This window comes from Osmerus eperlanus, chromosome 23 (genome assembly GCF_963692335.1).
Source record: "Osmerus eperlanus chromosome 23, fOsmEpe2.1, whole genome shotgun sequence".
In the NCBI taxonomy this organism is placed as follows: Eukaryota; Metazoa; Chordata; class Actinopteri; order Osmeriformes; family Osmeridae; genus Osmerus; species Osmerus eperlanus.
Window position 1 is genome coordinate 10,062,847 of NC_085040.1, and position 22,346 is coordinate 10,085,192.

A 22,346-nucleotide genomic window follows, 5' to 3' on the forward strand; every position below is an offset into this window, starting at 1 on the left:
GAACTGGAAGATAACTGTCCTGACAGTGAGGATTGTGTGTCCTTAATCTGTTATTCCTTTTTCTGTTTTGTACAGTTTTATATATCATATTTCATACTTTTCATAAAGATTGATTTTATGGTTGATCAGTGTTGTTTTCATTCGTGGAAGAATGAATGAATTACATTTATGCATTTAGCAGACACTTTTATCCAAAGCGACTTCCAACTAACTAACTAACATCAGGTCCAGCCAATCATTCCTAAGTGCCGTTGTACTCCCAAGTGAATTGAATGTTACAACAACGACATAAGTCTGTGCAACACAATCCTAGAGAAAAACAGGAACATCTGCCTGTCTCACAGGCACTTTTGCAGCCGCAGTGTATCACATGCAAAACACTGTCAGGGGCCGAATTTCTGGTCATCCAGGTGACGTGCAAGGTCCCATCCTCTATTTGCCAACCATATCCATCCATGTGGACAAAAAGCAGCTACCTTATTGGTGTAGAACGATCACGTGTCGAACCGTGCCACCAAAATCCTATTACGCTCTGAAGAAACTAGTTCTGCATAAAACATAGACGCATCGACAATCGACTGGAATGTTAGCGACAAACTTTTTTTTGGTAGCTAAGCACGACTCGTTCTTTTTTATGAGCTAAAGATTGTGTAGATGCCAGACTGTGGAGCGGGATGAAACGATAATGGGGTTCACCTTACCATGCCAAAACTAATAGTTTCATTCATCACTCATTTAATGAAATGTATATCAGTTTGTGGTTTGTGTATGTATAAGAGAGAAAGAGAAAGTGTCAGTGTTTCATTGAGACTTGAGATTAAATAAACTGCTTAAGTATTGTAGATCTTGTAGTATTAATTTTTACATGCAGTTACACATTGTCGGTTAAAAACAAGAAAGTGGCTGGTAAAAACAGAGTGGCTGGTAGATTTTGAAATCCACCAGTCACAGTGGTGGGTGGACAAAAAATGTCATTTCCATCCCTGTTCTAACCCCTTCCAGGTTTTATGAAATATTGTGTCTTTTGACCCTAGCCTTGACAACTTGATCATGCTCTCCTTTCCCTAGGGTTTCTAAAGAGCAGGGACCGTGCCCATCAGAAGTTTTACTCTCAACTGACCAAGACTCAAATTTTTATTCGCTTCATCGAAGAGTGCACCTTTGTCAGTGATAAGGATACTGGCCTGGCCTTCTTTGATGACTGCATTGAAAAGGTGAAAATAGGCTGTTAACATAGCTTCCTGTGTACCCTGGTCTTGGCCCATATTGACACACATTTTGTAGAATGAGTGTTTTATTAATCTAGTTCTGTAAAAGAAACACTGCTTCTTGCTAAACAATTCTGTGAATTTGCTCAATGTAACCAAGTGGTATTTTTATACCACAAATTCATTAACAGTAACATTACAAACCCATGTATACTCTTTCTTTCTTTTTTTCTTCTCTGAATTAAGTACATTTCATCCGGTTAGTGTTGTTGCCCTTTGTTTGTTAAGCAGTTTTGCCAAAGCAGTTCACTGCAAAGAGTACAATTATGAAAGTTGATGTGATGAAGACTATAATCACAAATGACAAAATAAGACAACTGATTGTGATTATGTAAGACCAAAGATAACTTTTTTCTATATACTGTGTGTTGCAATTTGCCTCTAGAATAGGTGTGTGTGGAAAGCAGTTTTGGGATAAGATTCACAGTCAGGGTTGATGTAAATTTCAAATATTATTAGGTCTTTCCCTTTTATGGACTAAGATCATCTGTATTTCTTCAAATTAACACTGTTTCCCCCCTCACAGCTTTTCCCCTCTGATAAAGGCACTGACAAGGGCACAAAGGTAATCACAGTTCTAATGACATTTTGAAGCACCCTATATTTCACAAGGAGTTTTGTGGTTCAATGCTTTTGAAGAGATGTCATCATGTAATAATGTTCTTGAAGTAATACATAAAGGAACTTCATCTGTGGTTCCATTTCAAATACATATGGATGAATACAATCCTCATTTGATAAATTAAAGTATATGGTCAAATGATAAATCAGTATTAAAGTAACAAAGTAATTGCATTTTTGCAATTTTTGTGAAGGAACACACATATGATGCCCATCAATTAAAAAAGAAAAAGCAGCGTGCTTAATTTCTAATTTTCATTGCGCTATCTAGTACAACACTGTCATGCTTGAAATGTTTTATGAAATGCTTAAATGACATGTCACATTGTCATGTTTACAATTTAATTTCCCAGTTTGGGTTGTGCGCATCAAACCCTAAATGTCAAGTTTTGCATTGATATTTACCACAAAGACCATGTCTCCTCTTTCCATAGGTTGAAAGTGAGTCTTCAGAGGAGACTAAACTGATGGAGCTGGATGAATCACAAAAGAGTGAACATACAGTCTTTGTCATGCCTCCTGAACCCCCTGCTGAGGACGCACTTAATCCCCCTGCTCGCTTCAGGTGTGCCTCATTGGAGAATTACACATACCTAAAGATCATATCGCCCATGCCTATAGGATACACAAGAGCTGTGAACACACATTAATTAACTCTCTGTCTCAGTTATCAGAGTTTCCCACGTTTGAAATTGGAGTTGTTTCACTGTCCTGGAGAGCTGAGACCACCACAGAGCGGGAAAAGTGCAGATGCAAGCCAGTCTAGTAGCCCCGCACTTGTGGCCAAGAGGACCAAGCAGGTACAAACAAACTTTAATTCTGTGGTCTGTGGATTCAACATATTATCAAAAAAAATAAAATAAGTTTGTACCCAGGGTGTAGGGTATGAAGGCATCAAAAACACTTTTGAATATATTTTTGAATATGGATCAAATGTATCAAACACCATCTACTTAAGATGATGTTAAATGATTTTGACTTTTGTAAGTGCCCCATACTACTATCTCTTAACTATATACATCTCAACGCACCTTTGCGTTCTGTATAGTGGGTCAGATGGCTGAGCGGTTAGGGAGTCGGGCTATTAATCAAAAGGTTGTTGGTTCGATTCCCAGCCGTGGCAAATGACGTTGTGTCCTTGGGCAAGGCACTTCACCCTACTTGCCTCGGGGAGAATGTCCCTGTACTTACTGTAAGTCGCTCTGGATAAAAGCGTCTGCTAAAGGACTAAATGTAAATGTAATGTATATAATGGAGCTCTGCCCTATAGCTCCTTGTGTTTTAACCCTGTTGCAAAGGCAACTATCAACTTATGCTTAATATGTATCCACTGCAGGTTCCCTATGTAAGATGGTGCTAGCCCACTGCTCATTCTCCCAAAAACTTCAGCGCAGGTTGAAATTTGAAGAAAAGAATAACTGAAAAGCTTCTAGATGTTTTTTTGACTGGAAATATTCCTCGCCCCTGCTACTGACAGCTCTTTACAGATCTAAGTACAGGTGCCGTCTTGCAAGTGGAAGGGGAGATGCACAAAATAGTTAATGTGCCTTGTCTCTCTATACACCTGGGACGGCTTGGCGAGCCCTCAGGAATATGCTGCCGGCACTAGTCTCTCTGTTTAGGAGAGGCAAACTCTGTGTTTTTTTTCTAAGAAAAAGAGCCTTTTGATGACGCATTCTCTGCCCAACTGTTAGAAGCAGATTACTCTCTTGGTGTGGCTAGGCTCCCTTGGTCCTTACCCTTCTGAAATCTCTGAGAGAGTGGCGTGGCGGAGCAAGCACTAGGAAGAGATAGGCATTGTGGCGGTGGGGATCGAGAACTCAGTTCTCTCCTTCATTGTATGTTTGTTAATAAATGGACATATCAATGGTGTCTATTCAGTGCCTGGTATTACACTCGAGGCTGCTGTTTCATACCAGAAGGTTGACATTTTGCTTCTTAGTAGTGTTGGTTCAGAGCGGGAGGTCTTAACCACGAGCAGGCACACAGCTTCTTGACTGTTGGTGTTACACATAAGTTGCCCCGTCCGCATCTAGAAATGCTGGCACGCAGCAACTTCACAGTGTTGTTGTGACACTTGAGTTTTCTAGGTCTGCAGCAATGTCGACATGCAGCAACTCGGTAGTTTTGGCTCTGAGCAAAGGGTCTCGGCCGAACCGTCAAGCACCCCCACCAAGGAAACCTAAAGTTAATATGTAATAATCGGTAGCTTATTCTGAAGTAATTAATTTGTTTTTAAGAGTAGAGCAGATCAGAAAATGTAAGTAAATTCACTAATACTAGTTACGCAAGTTAAAATGATACACAATCATTTATTGAGGTAAATCAAAATATAATGAAAAGTACTGGATATGTTATGGGTTTAATACTTGAGTTTGGATTACAAAATGAACAATTGGAAACAAACAATGGATAGGTTAAAAGAGAGCGGAAAGAGGGGGGAGAATCAGGGAGTCGGATAATAACTTGGACAGTCTATGTAGTAGCACTAACAATAGTTACATAGTGGACTTGAGTCACTGGACTCAACAAATGATTGTTCGTTGTTGGTTTTTATAATCAAAATAAGAGGGAGTGTGTTTGTGTAGGTGTGAGAGTTCATTGGTCAGTTCCTCAGGTTGGGTGTTGTCCAAGCTTATTCACAGAGAGGTGTGAATGGAATGAAACTTTAGGGTTGTGGCCTTAAAATGTTCATACCTTGCATATGCTTCATTATGTATCTGCATAACATTGATACATGGTTTTGTTAGATTATGTAACCCTATTCTTCAGGACAAAAACCCCAGCAAAGTCTCTTGGTAAAAAGAAAGTATTTGCTATTCCCTATGAAAAAACAACTACTGGAAGCCATTTCTCAACATGATTTCAGAAAAATGTGGCCTCTAGCCAAGGTTGTTGTGGTCAGTATCCCAGTAGTTGTGAATTTAGGGTTTGTTAACCAGTCCCATTTGTATTTGAATCGCAAGATACGCCTCCATCTCCGCTCGGTCAGTGGGCTTGAAGTCGCAGAAGTGAGAATGCGACACCAACTTGCCAGCTGCTCTCACAGTATGGGCATATTTATATGTATCGATTACTATGCTCATTAACGTTGGGAGTAAACATATGGATGACTGGTACTCCACACTCTGTGGACGTGGTCTTGGATGTCGGTCATCAAAAGGAGTCCTCCCCTCTGAGTTCTTCCAAATCGCCTCAATGGCTGCGAGCTTGCCTGTCACCTCCCGCCACTTCCTCCGGTCCTTTGTCGATTTTGCCAATCCTGTCTTCATCCGCTTAATTTTTTCTGTCAAAATTCAACATTTTCCCCACCCCCTACAAATCAGCCTCTCCAAAAAACTCTAAGGCATTTTCATATCTTGACTCGTTGGTAAATGTTGCTAGCTAGTTAGCGTCGGAAGTTTTGCTTGTTCATACAACCTCATTAGCATATCGTAAATAAATATATGAATATATGTGCCCTTGCCAGTTAGTGAGATAAATAATATACGCTGTCCCATTAAATATATTGAGTACATAACATCTGGATTCTTTCTATTTCTTACTCAGGAGCTCAAGCTTGCATACAAGATGGCAAAGAGGTTCTACTCCAACCCTCTACTCTGGGCAAAATGTCTTTTCAGCCACTGCTACAGCCTGTGGTTCACCTGTCTGCCTGCAGGAGTGCGTCTAGCCACGTCTAAAGAACGTGCCATGCAGCAAGCCTACAGCGTCCTCCTCAAGATGCGGAGCTCTGAGGTGGAAGTACTGGATGAGGTTTGTTTGTGTGTGTGTGTTTGTATGCTCTTATGTGCAACCTTCTATATTTTCTTTTCGAACAGTTCCTCCCCGTCCTCACCCATTGGGACAAAGCTAGATCACTTTCCTTCCTGGCAAATGAGGGCCAGGAAAAATCACTACATTTGTAGATTCAGTGATACATTTATACACATCATTTAATCAATACATTAGACAGATTAAGGTTTTTGATATATTTAAGTAGCATTATTTAAGATGGCCAGATTAAGTGATTTATGCAGTGTTTACCCCTAGGATTTCCTTCAGGGGGGACGGTAGACCTAATTCTGCCTCCCATTCATTTTCAATGGAAGTCACATGACAGGCCCCGCAAGGCAGTGTGAGATACCTTGCAGCGCGAACAGGTAGCTTAGCAAGAGAAGTGAACCCTTTTCTATGTGTTTTTTTTTGAGCATTTGTGACATTGTCCAGTGAAAAGGGGCTCTTGTCGGCATTCCATATTGTCCGCTAGAAGCCGAAAACGTTTTTTGTGTTTTTTTTACAGTTTAAATTTTCTTGCATATTACAAAAGTGTTGAAGAAGAAGCCACTCAATATAATAAACAACATGTTTAGGATTACTAAATACTCATAATTTGTTCTTGTTAACCTAAGCTTCCAGTTGAGTTGTGGCTGCGTCGTGCGTGATGTGATTTATACCATGGTATAAGCGGGATAATGCCCTCCGCATCGTCCATTATCAGGTGATGATGGACACCTCGTCGGGCATCATCCCGCTTATACCATGGTCACTTGCCAACAATTTTTTTTTTTTACAAACATTAATTCATGTTTTCATGCGTTAGAAATGTAACGTTTTTCAACGTTGGCCAACTCTGATATTTCTAGTTGGACTCATTGATACCTCTTGATATTTCAGAAATACATTTATTTGTCCGCTTTACAAATTAAAGGATAATTCCTTTTACCAATTCAATTATTATTGCCGCTAATGTCATAACATTAGAATTGCGCTTACCTGTCTACACACAAATGTCTATTTAGTGAAGCAAATGCATTTCATGTAATTGGGTGTGCTCAAGCCTTCGGCGAGAGCACAACCTTTGTTCTCTCACATATATATTATTATTTATTATTATTGTTTATTTTCGCCCCCCTAAAACTCAGTCAATATTTGGCCTACATACACAACGGCGGTGTCAAAAGGTTCGTCTTGGTAGCGATTGCATTGCTTCTATTGGAATTTACGTTCCGTTGCATGGTTTGGGCTTAAGTTAAGTTTTTGTGGCGAAAAGTGAAGCTAACGGTGGCTAATTTGCTAGCCACAGTCACTGACGTTACTAACGTCACTAACGTCACGAAAACATGCGTGACTACCTGTAGCAGAACATTCGTTTCGCATCTGTTAACTTGGGGGATAGCTAGGCTAACTATAGCTTTACTGCAAGGCAGCTGCAGGAACGCCACAAGCAAAGAGGCCAGGGTGATAACTATTTACTCATTTTACTTTGTGATATGACACACAATTGTGATGTGTAATGTACAATATAAGCTGATATTATTAAGGAAGTACATCTACTTTCGGAAACAGTAGTCTACTATTTCACTGAAATATTAGCATCATGACATTAGCCTGTGTTGCCCGGGCAACACATACTACAGTGGTCTATGATGTATCTGTTTTCAATCGTTAAAATAAACATTCCTCACATATACATTTTCGTTGTAGGATTTATTATGACATTAGATTACAAGTAAACGATTTGTGGGTGAAATTATCATTACCTGTGGTTTCAATCCAGTGTATCACTGCAACGCTGTAGCCTACGCGAGACACTACAAAAACATTTACACAGCTGTAGGAAGTCAAACGGCGACAGAACATGTTCGGCACTCCCCTTACTTAAATCAAAAGTCTATCTAACTACTAACCTGAACTTCATTGCCACAGCCTAAACTTTGTCAATCTGTTCATGAAAATAATTAATTTCAGCCTAAACCGTACAACGGAACGTTAAATCCAATTCAACCAACGCAATCGCTACCAAGACGAACACAGCAGTAGTCTAGTCTGTACTACTACTGTACCGTAGTAGTACAATTTACCGGGGCAGCTTCTCCACACAGGGCTATATCGCATTTTGCGTTGTTACTGACAATGATCGCTACCAGTGAGCTTTTTATGAATGAGCGATTTTCCACTAAATAAATGTCAAGCTTATTTACGTTTTGGGGGGCATATTTTCAGTTAGCAGATGGTACTGTTTGAATCGCGATTCCATCTTCTACTGCCGGGTAACGTCGTAGAATAATCTTCAAAGGGGGTTCTTTATTAATGAATGAATGCAATGAGTAGGCTAAATGCATGAAAATATCACGAGAAGGGAAAAACTTAAAAGGACGTTTAAATCATAGAGATTAGGTCAATTTGTACACCGGTCTGCCAAATGTATTCGTTTTGATTCAACGATGAGGCTGCCTCTTGCCTCTTGGGGAAATGAGAAGACATCCATTTCATTCTACACTTCACTCGTATTTTCAGTTGTAAATGAGCAGCAAAAAGAAATGCTTTTAAATCTATGTCATCTTTATAAATAATAAGTATGCATTTTTATATAAAATACAGAAATATCAGTTGTAAAAATGTCATTAAAAAAACGGACCCCTGTCCAACCGACGCAAGCAAGCACACCCTACAATTTCCCCAGAAATTGTACCCTCTCTAGTTACATTTTGCATTTACATTTACATTTTGTCATTTAGCAGACGCTCTTATCCAGAGCGACTTACAGTAAGTACAGGGACATTCCCCCCGAGGCAAGTAGGGTGAAGTGCCTTGCCCAAGGACACAAAGTCATTTGGCACGGCCGGGAATCGAACCAACAACCTTCTGATTAATAGCCCGACTCCCTAACCGCTCAGCCATCTGACCCCCTAATTCAATTAAATTCTTGTCATCATTTTGCATAGGTTATAGACCTACATATTTTGCTATTCATAAATCTTATTTAGGTTATAACAGTCTGAATAACATATTTGTCCAAGGAATCTTGCAACATCTGCTGATACAAAAATGCAGCCTTTAAAGGCAGGGAAAAAATGGCTGAATGTGCAGATGGCAGCATTTGAACAGAAACAGGAGGAAAATATCTTTTAAACTAGCTTTTCCCTGTGTGATTTTGAAAAAGAAAAAAAATACTGGGTGCATATCTAAGATAAGTCAAGAAAGCAGGATCCTGGAATTTGATTATTCAACAATTTTCAGATTTCGATGAGCGTGTCACATTTGTGGACAAGCAACGTCAGTATGTTGCCAGTAAAGACTAATCAAGTTAGCATAACTAGTACAGTATATGCAAGGAAGTAAATGCTATTCCCAGCCCCACATCACTGGCGAGGAGCAAATAGGCGAATTCACACAAATGTGGTCGCTGCCAGTGGATCTAGTGTAGGCTACTCATCGACAGGCAATCACGTGTAAATAACAAGGGCCACCCCTCCAAAACCATGCTAGGGGAAACACTGTGTATGGTACCACTATGATATGACATCGTAAGAACTTATTTGTTTCACAGTTGTTTCACTAAAACAGACTGGAACACAGACAGACAGAAGTTAATATTTCTTTTTTCAACATTATAGGTGTGTTATCGTGTAGTAATGCAGCTGTGTGGTGTGTGGGGACTTCCTGTCATGGCAGTGCGTGTGCTAGTGGAGATGAAGAGGGCTGGTGTACAGCCTAATGCTATCACCTATGGATACTACAACAAGGTAACAAAATCTTTACATGTTTGCTAATTGAAACTGTGGTGTATGTGGCAGTACACAAGTGTCTAAGTTTGGTCAAGTTGCAAAGTCTAATCGCATTTTCTTTTGTGGACTACTTTTTTCTGCTCTTTTATTTTTATTTCTGTAACCAAAAGCTATTTTAGCATACTGTCAATGTACAGATGTTACTGACTTTGAGCGTTGCGCAGGAGCAGCTTGACTTAACACAGTGTGTAATTTTTATTAGTCTAGCAGTTCTTTGGAGTCACAGTTCTGAGTCAGACCATGAACCGGGAATACTGTGGATCATTGTCGATATTTATACCGTATTCAAAGGACATTAAACCACAACCACCGTGTATTGACATGTATATGTGTTAAGGAATGGGGAGTTAGACGGTTGAGAGGTTAGGGAATCAGCCTATTAATCAGAAGGTTGCCGGTTCGATTCCCAGCCGTGCTAAATTTCGTTGTGTCCTTGGGCAAGGCACTTCACCCTACTTGCCTCGGGGGAATGTCCCTGTACTTACTGTAAATCGCTCTGGATAAGAGTGTCTGCTAAATGTAAATGGAATGACACAGAAGAGATTGCTAATTCAGTGTTTCCCCTAGGTTTACAGCTTTGGGGGGGCGACCATGTAGAGACAGAAATGACATGCCATCATGTAAATAAGATAAATAACATAAGGCCATTTAATTGTTTAATAAAAGAGCAAGCTATACACCTGTTTTATAGGAAAGGTAACCTGAAATTACTTATTTTGTGATCGGGCGCTATATATAAAATATATAAAAAAAGTTTTAAGCATTTTTTTTTTACTTGACCTTCCGGGGGGGTGGGGGGGGTTGCCGTTGGGGGGGCGGGGCGCCCCCCTAATATAATGGTAGGGGAAACACTGTAATTTATTCCTTATCCTGTTCCATGGTCAATGCTGTGTAATTTATATAATGACAGTCATGTCTGAGAAGTTGTTGGTCTTTTTGTTGTTGAAATTCCTAACACATTCATGATAGTGCTGTAGACCAGGGGTCCCCAAACTTTTTTCTGCGAGGGCCAGATAATTTTTCCTTTCTTTAATGTGGGGCCGGGTGGTCTGTAACAGACATGTACATTGGCCGGAGTGACTACCAGTATTATTGTGGAGATGTTATTATGATTTTAAATGTACCGTATTTCTTTGAATAAACGCCGCCCTCGAATAAACGCCGCCCTCAAATAAACGCTGCACCAAAAATGAACGTTGTGTAATAAACGCCGCCCTCGTATAAACGCTGCACCAAAAAAATCTGAAAACGGTTATTTAATTGGTTAAATTCAACCCAAGTATTTATTACCCATGTACATAACTTTCTGTTTGAAAGCTAACGTGTATGAACATTTAGGCATGCTGCTTCAGATTTCTACACAATGTAGAACACCTGTATTTGAGACAGTTGTACTACCAACGCACACCTAATTGATAGCCAATGAGAAAGGGAGTTGCCGCATTTATAAACAGTTACATAAACTAGAGAGGGTACTTGCTCCTAGATGCAGACCTGACCCTCGGACCGGTAAGTATGTTTTACAGCTGAGCTAACTACTAGACTACCGCTGTGTGGGAATTGCAGGAGATAACCAGTCGAAGGGCATACAAAAATATAGGGTGTTGATATCACAGCCTGGAAACATAACTAGCTAACATGCCTTTGCCTGTGGCCATTCTGCAGCTCTCTTGACGTTTTAGGTAGCTAGCTATCTCCCAGAAGTTAATGAGCTACTAAACTGTTCTAATATGGGTAATGGTGTGTGGGTTTGTGACGTGACATTTGTGATTGGCTCGCTAGTTAGCCACCGTTAGCTTAACTTTTCTCCACAAAAACTTTAATTATGCCTAAACCGTCAAACAAAATGTTTGCGCGGTCACAAGCAACACAATCGGAACAAAGATAAACATTTTGACGCCTACATTGTCTATGTAGTGCAATCATTTACTGAGTTTTATGGGTGGGAAAATGTTTTTATTAATTTGAGAGAGAAATGCCTTGCCAAAGGCATGCACTCCCAATAATGTTGCAAAATGTTTGACAATGTTTAGTTTTTAACTTCACTGCCCAAAATATATTAGGTGGCGCAACCAAATATTTGTGTGTATATATGTGTGTATATATATGTGTGTGTGTGTATTTTCCTACTATTCATTCAATAGCTACATTATACAATAGCTATTCACATTATAGCTATAAACCATTTGTTCACATTAACACTAGAAGCGCCTACTTAAACTACTTTTCCTACTTAAAGCACTGTTAGGTTAGACCCCTGAGTCTTCAGACAGGGACGTTATTACTGACACATAATGATCACTAGATGGCACTTCTTGCACGGAGCTAGAGGCAAGGTCGGAAAATGAACTTGTCTTTTGTTAGTCTTTGTTTGGGTCTTTGTTCAGGTCTTTGCACACTGGACGCGACACGAATAAACGGCACGACATTGCGAATAATTCGGATGAATATTTCGCAAAATTTATGAGTGCCTTATCATGCACATCAAGCACAACGCGATTTTGCAAATACATTATTAATGTTCTAAAATAATTTGTGCCACAGGAAAAAACAACAATGGACTCAACATCAAGCGATGATGAGCTGGTGCTTCTTTTAGTTAATAGAATCTGAGGCAGAAAACAAAAAGAATCAGAAAATAATTTTCCAAAGCGCTTTTTGTAATGAAGAAGAAAAGATTGTTATAGTTAGCTAGCTATAACATTGGCTAGCGTAGTTGGAAGTTTAAACAAATATGTTTTATATTTGAAGCTTGATATACACACACCATCGTCACACTGAATCTCCTGTGCTATTCCTCTCCATACGTTGACTTTAAACTTGTTGTCCTTGTAGTTCTTTTCTTTTTTATCATATAAAACAGGGTGCTGAGAAGTGGTTTGATAGTTTGACTATTTGAGTTGATCAAAATATGCGTTTTGATTGGTCAGATGTGTACATGTTGACGCAAAACCTCAGAAAAATCGACCTTGGTTCGAAAAAATAAATTACGCAAAATCGCTCAGAGAAATAACGTCTCTAGTAGGGATGGGAAGATTCACTGGTTCGCATCGGTGCATCGTCATAAAAGCTCACGATGCGATTGCCCGGATCAAAAAAGTGTGCACTGGATACAATGTGAGATGAAATCGCGATGTATCGTTTCTAACATTTTTGCGTCGGTATAATCCAATGTATTTATATAGAATTGTGTGTAGGCTAACACCTTTAGTATTTAGAAATGTGACCAATAATTTTATATTTAGATAGATTCCTCCTCTCTAACTGTTTCTTAAGCGTGCTCTCATCTCCAATCACTGCTGTCAGTGGCCGATTCTCGTCAAGTCTCTCGGCCAAGTTTCGCGTCAGTTGGAGGCGTGTTCGGGCGAGTGTCATGGCGGAGGAAGAGTTACACGTTCCTACGAATTGCAATAAATCCAAGGTTTGGCAACACTTCGGATTTTACAAGAAAGATGGGCAATTTGACAAGACCCATGCAATTGGCAAGATATGTTGTGCTGCTATAAAGTAGGGTAGGCAGCACGGCTAATTTAGGTAGTCACCTGAAGAGGCTACATGGTATTTGTGTGGAGACGTCTGCCTCCCCCTCGGATTCAGCTATGGCTACAGTCAGTGGCTAGCTCCACCGGTACCTCTAGCAAAAATAGGACGCTATTCTCCGAGAAACAAATCCCTGTTGTGTACGACAAAGACGAGAGATAGCTGAGTCATTGAGAAAAACCTTAAAGTAGGTTGTATGAGTTCAATTTCGTGTGTGGTGTTATGACAGTGTTTACAGCAGCTTGTGACTGCCAGTAATAGTTTACCCTTTTTTACATTCAAAGAACACATACAACAGGAAAGAAGGAGTGGTTTAAGGCAAGGTCCAGGCCTGATGTTATTTTATCTTTTGTCAGAGACTTTGTTTAATATGTGAAGTAAAACTTTCACTTGTTTAGTTAATTGATGATTTTCTGTCTGACAAAGAAATCAATCATTATGTACCATATTAAATTGCTTTGCATCATATTCTTTTGCATCGCATCACATCACATTGAATCGCATCGTGTCGAATCGCACTGCATCGCAATAGGGGTGAATCGTATCGTATCGCATTAGTAGTTGCTTTTATGTATCTTTAATGTATCGGATCGTTGGCAGTGCATCGAGATGTGTATCGCATCGTCCTCAGTGATGGAGATGCACATCCCTAGTCTCTAGTGTGAAAGCTTGCATTGACTAGATACAGGTTTGAAAATTATTATTAATTTATAAATTAATCGCATGAAAAAAACGCATCCAGTGTGCAAAGACCTTTAGTCTGTGATTATTTCATTACGTTGGTTGTCTATTCCTTCAATCATTCTGAAAAAAAATATTTATTGGCTAAAGGTTGTCACATACGATGTGGGTTAGACTGCATTTGGTCTATAGTACGCCTATAGTCGGCTGACTGATGGCTTCATTGTCCCCAAACCAAAGTATAAACGCACAGGGACATGATGATAAACTTTCAATGGTCTAATTAGATCCATTTATACTGGCAAAATATGTAGGCTAATCTTCTTCATTTATTGTCAGGACACGGCCCAAGAAGGCTATTGCAAAAATGAGAGCCAAGTGTAATTAGTTAAATTCTATAGGCTTATTTGATGTTACATGCTTAGCCTATTTAAATTAACAACTTTTGGAATTACAATACAGGCATTGTGTAATATACAGTGGAGAATATAATATGGTTGGGAATGTATATTGTGGTTTTATGTAGGCTATTAGCCTACTGTATCATTGTGACTCCAGTTTCAAGTGTGGATGGCGAGTTACACAAGAGCAGTAGTGCATTATGTGTAAAACGGTAAAGCTCAAATCCAGTTACCCAACATTCCAAGCATTCCATTCTGATCTCAAGAAAACATGTAATTTAACTTACTGTTAAGTTCATGCACTCTTTGTAGGAAATATTGGCATTCATTGCAGCCAGATGTAAGAGGTTGTAAAATTCTTATTTACTCATTTATACCTCTCAATATTTCCGAAATGCTATTGTAAGCTATTTTATTAAGTGGGCTATAATGTTAGGCAGAGAGTATTAGAAAAGGGGGGCTTTGATTGTGAATGAGGAAGTCGTTGCTAAGAGAGTGGAGACAAAGTGTGGCTGGCTGAATCGAGGAGTCACAAAGCCCAGTAGTCTGTCCGTATCTCTAATTATTATAAATAATTCACTATTGTGAATCCAATTATCATAACAGCCCCCGCCCATGCCATCATCTCCTTTTATAAGGTCTACTTTATTATATTCATAAATGGTTTAGGCTGTTACGCTTTTCAAAACTTATTGGAATTTTACGATTACAATACATTTTCCTTCTGTCATGACATAAGAATTGCGCTCACCAATCAACACACAAGCGCCCATGTGAAGCCAATACCTTTATAGAATTCACTTACATTTTTCCCATCATTTTGCAAATAATTATTGACTAAATATAAACTATATATATTTGCTAGACATATCTGGGAGTCAGATGGCTGAGCGGTGAGGGAGTCGGGCTAGTAATCAGAAGGTTGCCAGTTCGATTCCCAGCCGTGCCAAATGACGTTGTGTCCTTGGGCAAGGCACTTCACCCTACTTGCCTCAGGGGAATGTCCCTGTACTTACTGTAAGTCACTCTGGATAAGAGCGTCTGCTAAATGACTAAATGTAATGTAAATGTAATATCTTATTTAGGCTATGTAACCTTTGTCTGAATGACAGACTTGTGCAAGGGAACCCTTTACATCTGCTGAAAGGCGAATTGCAGCAGCCTTGAAAGGCAGGGGATAAATGGCCGAATGCGCAATTAAACTAAAACATGAGCAAAGTAGCTTTAAATTAGCTTTCCCTGGTGTGATTTAGCACATTTTAAAATACTGGGTGGTAAAACACATATCTAGGAAAATATGTATTCAAATGTTTTACCTGGTCATACCCCCTGATGAGTTAAATTAATTCACTTCTAGATGTATTAAAATATATAATAATGAAAAAGATTTGACGGTGACATAACATCCTGCTATTATTCATACTATTTATAGTATTTTATTGGTTGTAAATGCCTTTGGCAAGGCACAACCTGTATTCTCATGTATTTTTATTTCTTGTTATCTTCCCACCCTAACTAGTCCCAACATTTTTGCAAAACATAGACATTGTTGTATTGAAATGTGTGTCTTGTTCCTAAAATTGTTGCTTGTATCAGCTGGAAGGTTCCGTTTTACGGTTTAGGCAAGTTTTTGTGCAGAAAAGTGAAGCTAACGGTGGATAACTGTGATTACATACTAGTCTAGTAGTCAGCCCATAGAGTCCCATTGTGAACCCGGAAATGTTGAGTACACCAAGGTTTTATTGCAGAAAAAAAAAAATGGATGCTGGATGCCAACTTTCATATGTTGAGCAATTTGCATAATTCGCTGAATCGTCCAGATTAACAACAGATTTTGCACTGTGTGACCAATTTCTACAATATTTAAGTTTTTTTTTAGGTTTTAGAGGATGCTAAATTCAATTCTGGCACATTCAGACATCAAAATGGTAATTGTATAACAATTTTGGATACATTTAGACATGTTTTTGATAAATGTCGGATTAAATTGAAGGTTATTTTGAAGGTTATTTTCATGAAGAACACAATAAACTCACATTGTGAATGTTGATAACCTAAATTTGTTTACATTTTTGAGGTACGGTCATGTTTTTATGCAAATAAGCTGTTGCAGCTAGCTGTTGTAATAAGCATGTGGTAAAGCAAGGGAGCATAGTCTAGTTTTATGTCAATCATTGATGACAATGGATGCCTCCGAAAGGGCAATAAGTCAGTGCTTGTCCAGCAGCTTGGAATTCCAGTTTGCAAATCCCAGCCCCAGATGTTGTCATTGTGGATGCATCTCAGCTCATTTATCATGTGGTTTGGCCATCGTCTGGGACAGTGGCAGATCTTGCAGCCAGCATGGGACATCGGCTTAGTTGTTACAACACCCAAACATTTGTCATCTTTGACAAATATTTGCAGGTGTCTGCCAAGGACCATGAGACCATTGACTACACCTCTACCTAGTTGAGACAAAGTTTTGAAAAACAAGGACAACAAGCAAAGGCTGAGCGAACTCCTGTGTACTTTCAATGTAGGAAGTAAGAATCAGAATGGGATTTATTCGCCATGAAAGTTTGCACAGACAAGGAATTTGCTTTGGCAGGAAGGTGCATACAATAAACATATAGGGACCTAAAATGTAAATATGTGGACTATCTATACTAAGGATACATAAACTAGCAGTACTAAGTGGAATTAGAATTAAATAAAATATACAATAAAATATAAGTTGCCGTAATTTACAATATAAAAATACAAAAATATGGTGTCCAAACCGGTAAAGCAGGTAAAATGAACAAAAAACATTTTAGACATCATCAGAACAGGGTTCTGAGTAAATGCAGCTTTGAATCCAATCAAAGATTTGCTGAGATACGACCCAACTTCCTGTTTGCCGGCCTTGCCGCAGATTTTGATTGGCTGTACCGATCAAACTGTTTCGAAAATCTAAAATAATTTTGATAGTTTGTGTCTTAGACAGAAAACCAGTGACATGGCAGGCTCGTTGGCTTTGGCTACGTTGCCCTTGCCAGGACACCAATTTATCCTAGTGAATTATTCTCAGTGCTGGAAATTACTGTGTTCAGTTACTGTGTAAAAATATCATCAGTTTTTCAACTGGCAAGCGGTTTGGCCCAAGTTTAAACAGCTGTAATTCAGTCCTATTTTTTTGACCTATGTCAAGGTGATTGTGGTCTGAAGATAATCTCTGCCAAATTTGGTGAATATTGGATACATTTTGTTGGAGGAATAGGGAAAAAACTTTTTATGAAACGTAAAATTGGCGGCCGCATCAATTCAGCTGGTATCACAAGTTAACATGTGTCAGACACGGGATCGCCCCCTAGCGGTTAGATGACACAACCTTTTGTGGACCTCTTTGGAACAGGGTTCCGAGCACCTGTACCGAGTTTGATGTCAATTCAGCAAATATTTACTGAGATATGATCTCACTTCCTGTTTTGGCGGCTTCATCGCCGACTTTGATCATTTACCGGAAAAACTATTTTGAAAATCAAAAACCATGTGAAAACGTTTGTGAAGCTTGATCTGAAGATAATTGGTGCCAATTGTTTTGCTTATTGCAGCGCCACCTAGAGGTGAAATGGCATGATCTATTGGACCTCTTTAGAACAGGGTCCCTAGTCCCTATACCAAATGTGGTGTCAATGCAGTAAAGGGCTGCTGATATGACCTCACTTCTTTTATGGTGGCTTGGTTGACGACTTTGATTGGCTGTTCCAGTCAAAAGGTTTAGAAAATCAAAAAAGATCTGAAGATCTGAAGATGATCTGTGCCAAATTTGGCGAAGATTGGACAAACTTTATAGGAGAGTTAGCGAAAAAACGTTATATTCAAAATGGCGGCCACATCAATTCGTCCACATCAATTTGATTGGCTGTAACTAACAAACGATTTCGAAAATCAAAAATCCATATGATAACTTTTGTGAGGCTAGGTCTGAAGATCATCTGTGGCAATTTTGAAGAAGATTCAACAAAAAATGTAGGAGGAGATACGAAAAAACACTTTTCCTTAACATTCAAAATGGCGGAGAATCTATATAATTGGGTATGACGTCATAGAGTGCGTTGGACTCGTCTTGATCCAGGGAATACAACAATACCTCATTTTCGAAAATGAGACGTGGCTCAAAAGTGTTTAAACACACCTTCAACTTTGACCCATTGGTGGCGCTAGAGGGTTTGAAATGGAGACATGAAACTTGGTGAAATTGATGAGGGGACTGGCCCCAAAGAGTGTGCCAAATTTCACAACTTCTGACAATACGGTTCTAGGGGCTGCCTTAGACTCCCATGGCAGAAGAAGATGTATAATAATAATTACTAGAGAGGGTACAATTTCTGGGGATATTGTAGGGTGTGCTTGCTTGCGTCGGTTGCAGAGTTGTCAGTTTTTTAATGACATTTTTACAACTGATATTTCTGTATATTTGATTTTAAATGCATACTTATTATTTATAAAGATTACATAGATTTAAAATCATAATTTTTTGCTGCTCATTTACTACTCAAAATACTAAGAGTGAAGTGTAGAATGAAATAGTTGTCTTCTCATTTACCCTGCAAGAGGGAATGGTGATCGGCTATATACGGTAGCAGCCTCATAGTTGAATCAAAACAAATAAATTTGGCAGAACCGTGTAAACATTTACCTAATCTCGATGACTTAAACGTCCTTTTAAGTTTTTCCCTTCTTGTGATATTTTCAGGCATCTAGCCTACTCATATTGCATTCATTCATTAATAAATAACCCCCTTTGAAGATTATTCTATGACGTTACCAGCAGTAGAAGATGGAATCGCGATTCAAACAGTACCATCTGCTAACTGAAAATATGCCCCCAAAAACGTAAATAAGCTTGACATTTATTTAGTGGAAAATCTCTCATTCATAAAAAGCTCACTGGTAGCGATCATTGTCAGTAACAACGCAAAATGCGATATAGCCCTGTGTGGAGAAGCTGCCCCGGTAAATTGTACTACTACAGTACAGTACTAGACTACTGATGTGTTTGTCTTGGTAGCGATTGCGTTGGTTGAATTGGATTTAACGTTCCGTTGTACGGTTTAGGCTGAAATTAATTATTTTCATGAACAGATTGACAACGTTTAGGCTGTGGCAATGAAGTTCAGGTTAGTAGTCAGATAGTTTCACCTATTGAAAGACTTTTGATTTAAGCAAGGGGAGTGCCGAACATGTTGTCGCCGTTTGACTTCCTAAACAGCTGTGTAGATGTTTTTGTAGTGTGTCTCGCATAGGCTACAGCGTTGCAGTGAGCAACACTGGTTTGAAACCACAGGTAATGATAATTTCACTAACAAATCGTTTACTTGTAATGTAGTGTCATAAATCCTACAACGAAAATGTATTTGTGAGGAATGTTCATTTTAATGATTGAAAACAGATGCATCATAGACCACTGTAGTATGTGTTGCCCGGGCAACAGAGGCTAATGTAGTGATGCTAATGCTTCAGTGAAATAGTAGACTACTGTTTCCGAAAGTAGATGTGGGCCTGCTTCCTTAATAATATCAGCTAATATTGTAAATTACATTTCACAATTGTGTTTCACATCACAAAGTAAAATGAGTAAATAGTTATCACCCTGGCCTCTTTGCTTGTGGCGTTTCTGCAGCTGCCTTGCAGTAAAGCTATAGTTAGCCTAGCTATCCCCCAAGTTAACAGATGTGAAACGAATGTTCTGCTACAGGTAGTCACGCGTGTTTTCGTGATGTTAGTAACGTCAGTGACTGTGGCTAGCAAATTAGCCACTGTTAGCTTCACTTTTCGCCACAAAAACTTAACTTGAGCCTAAACCGTGCAACGGAGGGTAAATACAAATACAAGCAACTCAATCGCTACCAATACGAAACTTTTGACACCTAGGTTGTCTATGTAGTCCAAATATTGACTGATCCTTAGGGGGGCAAAAATAAATAATAATAATACATATATATGTGAGAGAACAAAGGTTGTGCCCTTGCCGAAGGCAAAGCACACCCAACTAGAGATGGTACAATTTCTGGGGAAATTGTAGGGTGTGCTTGCTTGCGTCGGTTGTAGGTGGGTCCGTCCTTTAAGTTTTTCCCTTCTAGTGATATTCGTCATATCGTCATAACATTGCCCTCCTTCTGTTTTTTGGTGTAGAATTGACCGAGCTATAAAATTACAAAAATACTAGGCTACTATGATGCTTGCATGGCTGCCGTCTAGGCAGTCTCACGGGCGACCCGCACTCGCTCAATTTACAAAGACTTTCACGACCTAAATCAAAAATCCGAGATGGCAGTTCCAGTCGAAATTGCTGTCTCAACAAAGCCCAATGGTTGGTAAATTTGGGGGTTGGCATTTTTCACTGATAATCCAAGCTCCAACTTGCGTGCTAGAATGTCTCTATCACGTTGTATCCATGCATCGTTGCTAACCTGTGCTGACGTAGTGACGTAGGCTAGCACTGAGTACCCTTCGTTGACAGAAGGCACATTTTGGCACAAAAAAACAATTTCTACTTAAACACAAATAAAAATACAAGCAACTCAATCGCTACCAAGACGAAAACTTTTGACACCTAGGTTGTCTATGTAGTCCAAATATTGACTGATCCTTAGGGGGGCGAAAAGAAACAATAAGAAATATATATGATAGAGAACAAAGGTTGAGCCCTTGCCGAAGGCAAAGCACACCCAACTAGAGGGTACAATTTATCGGGAAATTGTAGGGTGTGCTTGCTTGCAGATGGGTCCGTTTATCAACTGCTATTTTTACAACTGATATTTCTGTATATTTTATATAAAAATGCCTACTTATTATTTATGAAGATCGCATAGATTTAAAAGCATAGCCTACATTTGTTGCTGCTCATGTACAATTGAAAATACAAAAAGTGAAGTGTAGCATGTCCCTGTACTTACTGTAAATCGCTCTGGATACGGGCGTCTGATAAAATGACTAAATGTACTATAAATGTAGAATGAACTTAACCTATAAAACGTCACCTTAAGTTTTTCCCTTCTACAGTAATGATATTTTCAAGCATTTAGCCCACTCATATTGCATTAATTCATTAAGAACCACCTTTGAAACAATATTTTTTTAAGTAACAACGTTCTCACCGGCAATATTATTAGCTAGATGGAATCGCGATTGAAACAGTACCATCTGCTTAATGAAAATATGCCCCCAAAAAACGTAAATAAGCTTGACATTTATTTAAGCGGAAATGGCTAATTCAAAAGAAGTTTGTTGGAAGCGATCATTGTCAGTAACAATGCCAAATACGACCATTTGATCTTAGACTAGAGCCCTGCACGGTGGAGAAGCTGACCTCAATAAATTGTGCTACGAGCAAGTTAGCCTAGCTGCTGTTGCTAGCCAAATTTAAGGGGATTTTTTGAATGCTCCGGAAATGAAAAACGTTCATCAAGTTTAGGCTGTGGCATTGAAGACAGCGACGCACCACACAAGCTTGAGTTTAAATACATTATTTAATGTGACATTACTTACTGTACATGCAAGTCTTGATTTGCTTACATGTAACCTACATGTGCTGCGTGTACACCACGGCACGATACGATACTCGCTGTGCAACAGCACATCTATGCACGTTGTATCCATGCGTCGTTGCTAACGTGTGCTGACGTTATGACGTAGGCTAGCACTGAGTACCCTTTGTTGACAAAAGGCACTTTTTGCCACAAAAACGTAATTTCAAGTTAAACCATGCAACGGTATGTAAATAAAAATACAAGCAACTCAATCGCGAGCAAGACGAAACTTTTGACATCAACGTTGTCTCTGTAGTCCAAATTTTGACAGATCCTTAGGGGTGGGAAAATAAATAACTAGAGAAGGTACAATTTCTGGGGAAATAGTAGGGTGTGCTTGCTTGCGTCGGTTGCACAGGGGTCTGTTTTTTAATGACATTTTTACAACTGATATTTCTGTATATTTTATATAAAAATGCATACTTATTATTTATAAAGATTCCATAGATTTAAAAGCATTTTTTTTTTGCTGCTCATTTACAACTCAAAATACGAGTGAAGTGTAGAATGAAATAGATGTCTTCTCATTTCCCCTGCAAGAGGCAGCCTCATCGTTGAATCAAAGCGAATAAATTTGGCAGACCGGTGTAAAAATTGACCTAATCTCTATGATTTAAACGTCCTTTTAAGTCTTTCCCTTCTCGTGATATTTTCAGGCATTTAGCCTACTCATTGCATTCATTCATTAATAAAGAACCCTTTGAAGATTATTCTACGACGTTACCGGCA

General features: G+C 39.1%; 1 protein-coding gene across 9 annotated transcripts in view; it reads left to right on the top strand.

Moving 5' to 3' along the window:
- Positions 1-22,346, top strand: part of dennd4c (DENN/MADD domain containing 4C) — a 186,961-nt gene that overhangs the window by 72,882 nt on the left and 91,733 nt on the right. For all 9 annotated transcript variants that reach the window (XR_009928275.1, XM_062449584.1, XM_062449583.1 and 6 more), the window contains 6 exons: positions 1,069-1,214; positions 1,795-1,833; positions 2,324-2,454; positions 2,557-2,689; positions 5,439-5,645; positions 9,269-9,397. Coding sequence is in view for 8 of the 9 variants with exons in the window: in XM_062449584.1 (XP_062305568.1) it covers positions 1,069-1,214; positions 1,795-1,833; positions 2,324-2,454; positions 2,557-2,689; positions 5,439-5,645; positions 9,269-9,397 (785 nt within the window). In the remaining variant the exon portion in view is untranslated. The remainder of the gene's footprint in view (positions 1-1,068; positions 1,215-1,794; positions 1,834-2,323; positions 2,455-2,556; positions 2,690-5,438; positions 5,646-9,268; positions 9,398-22,346) is intronic.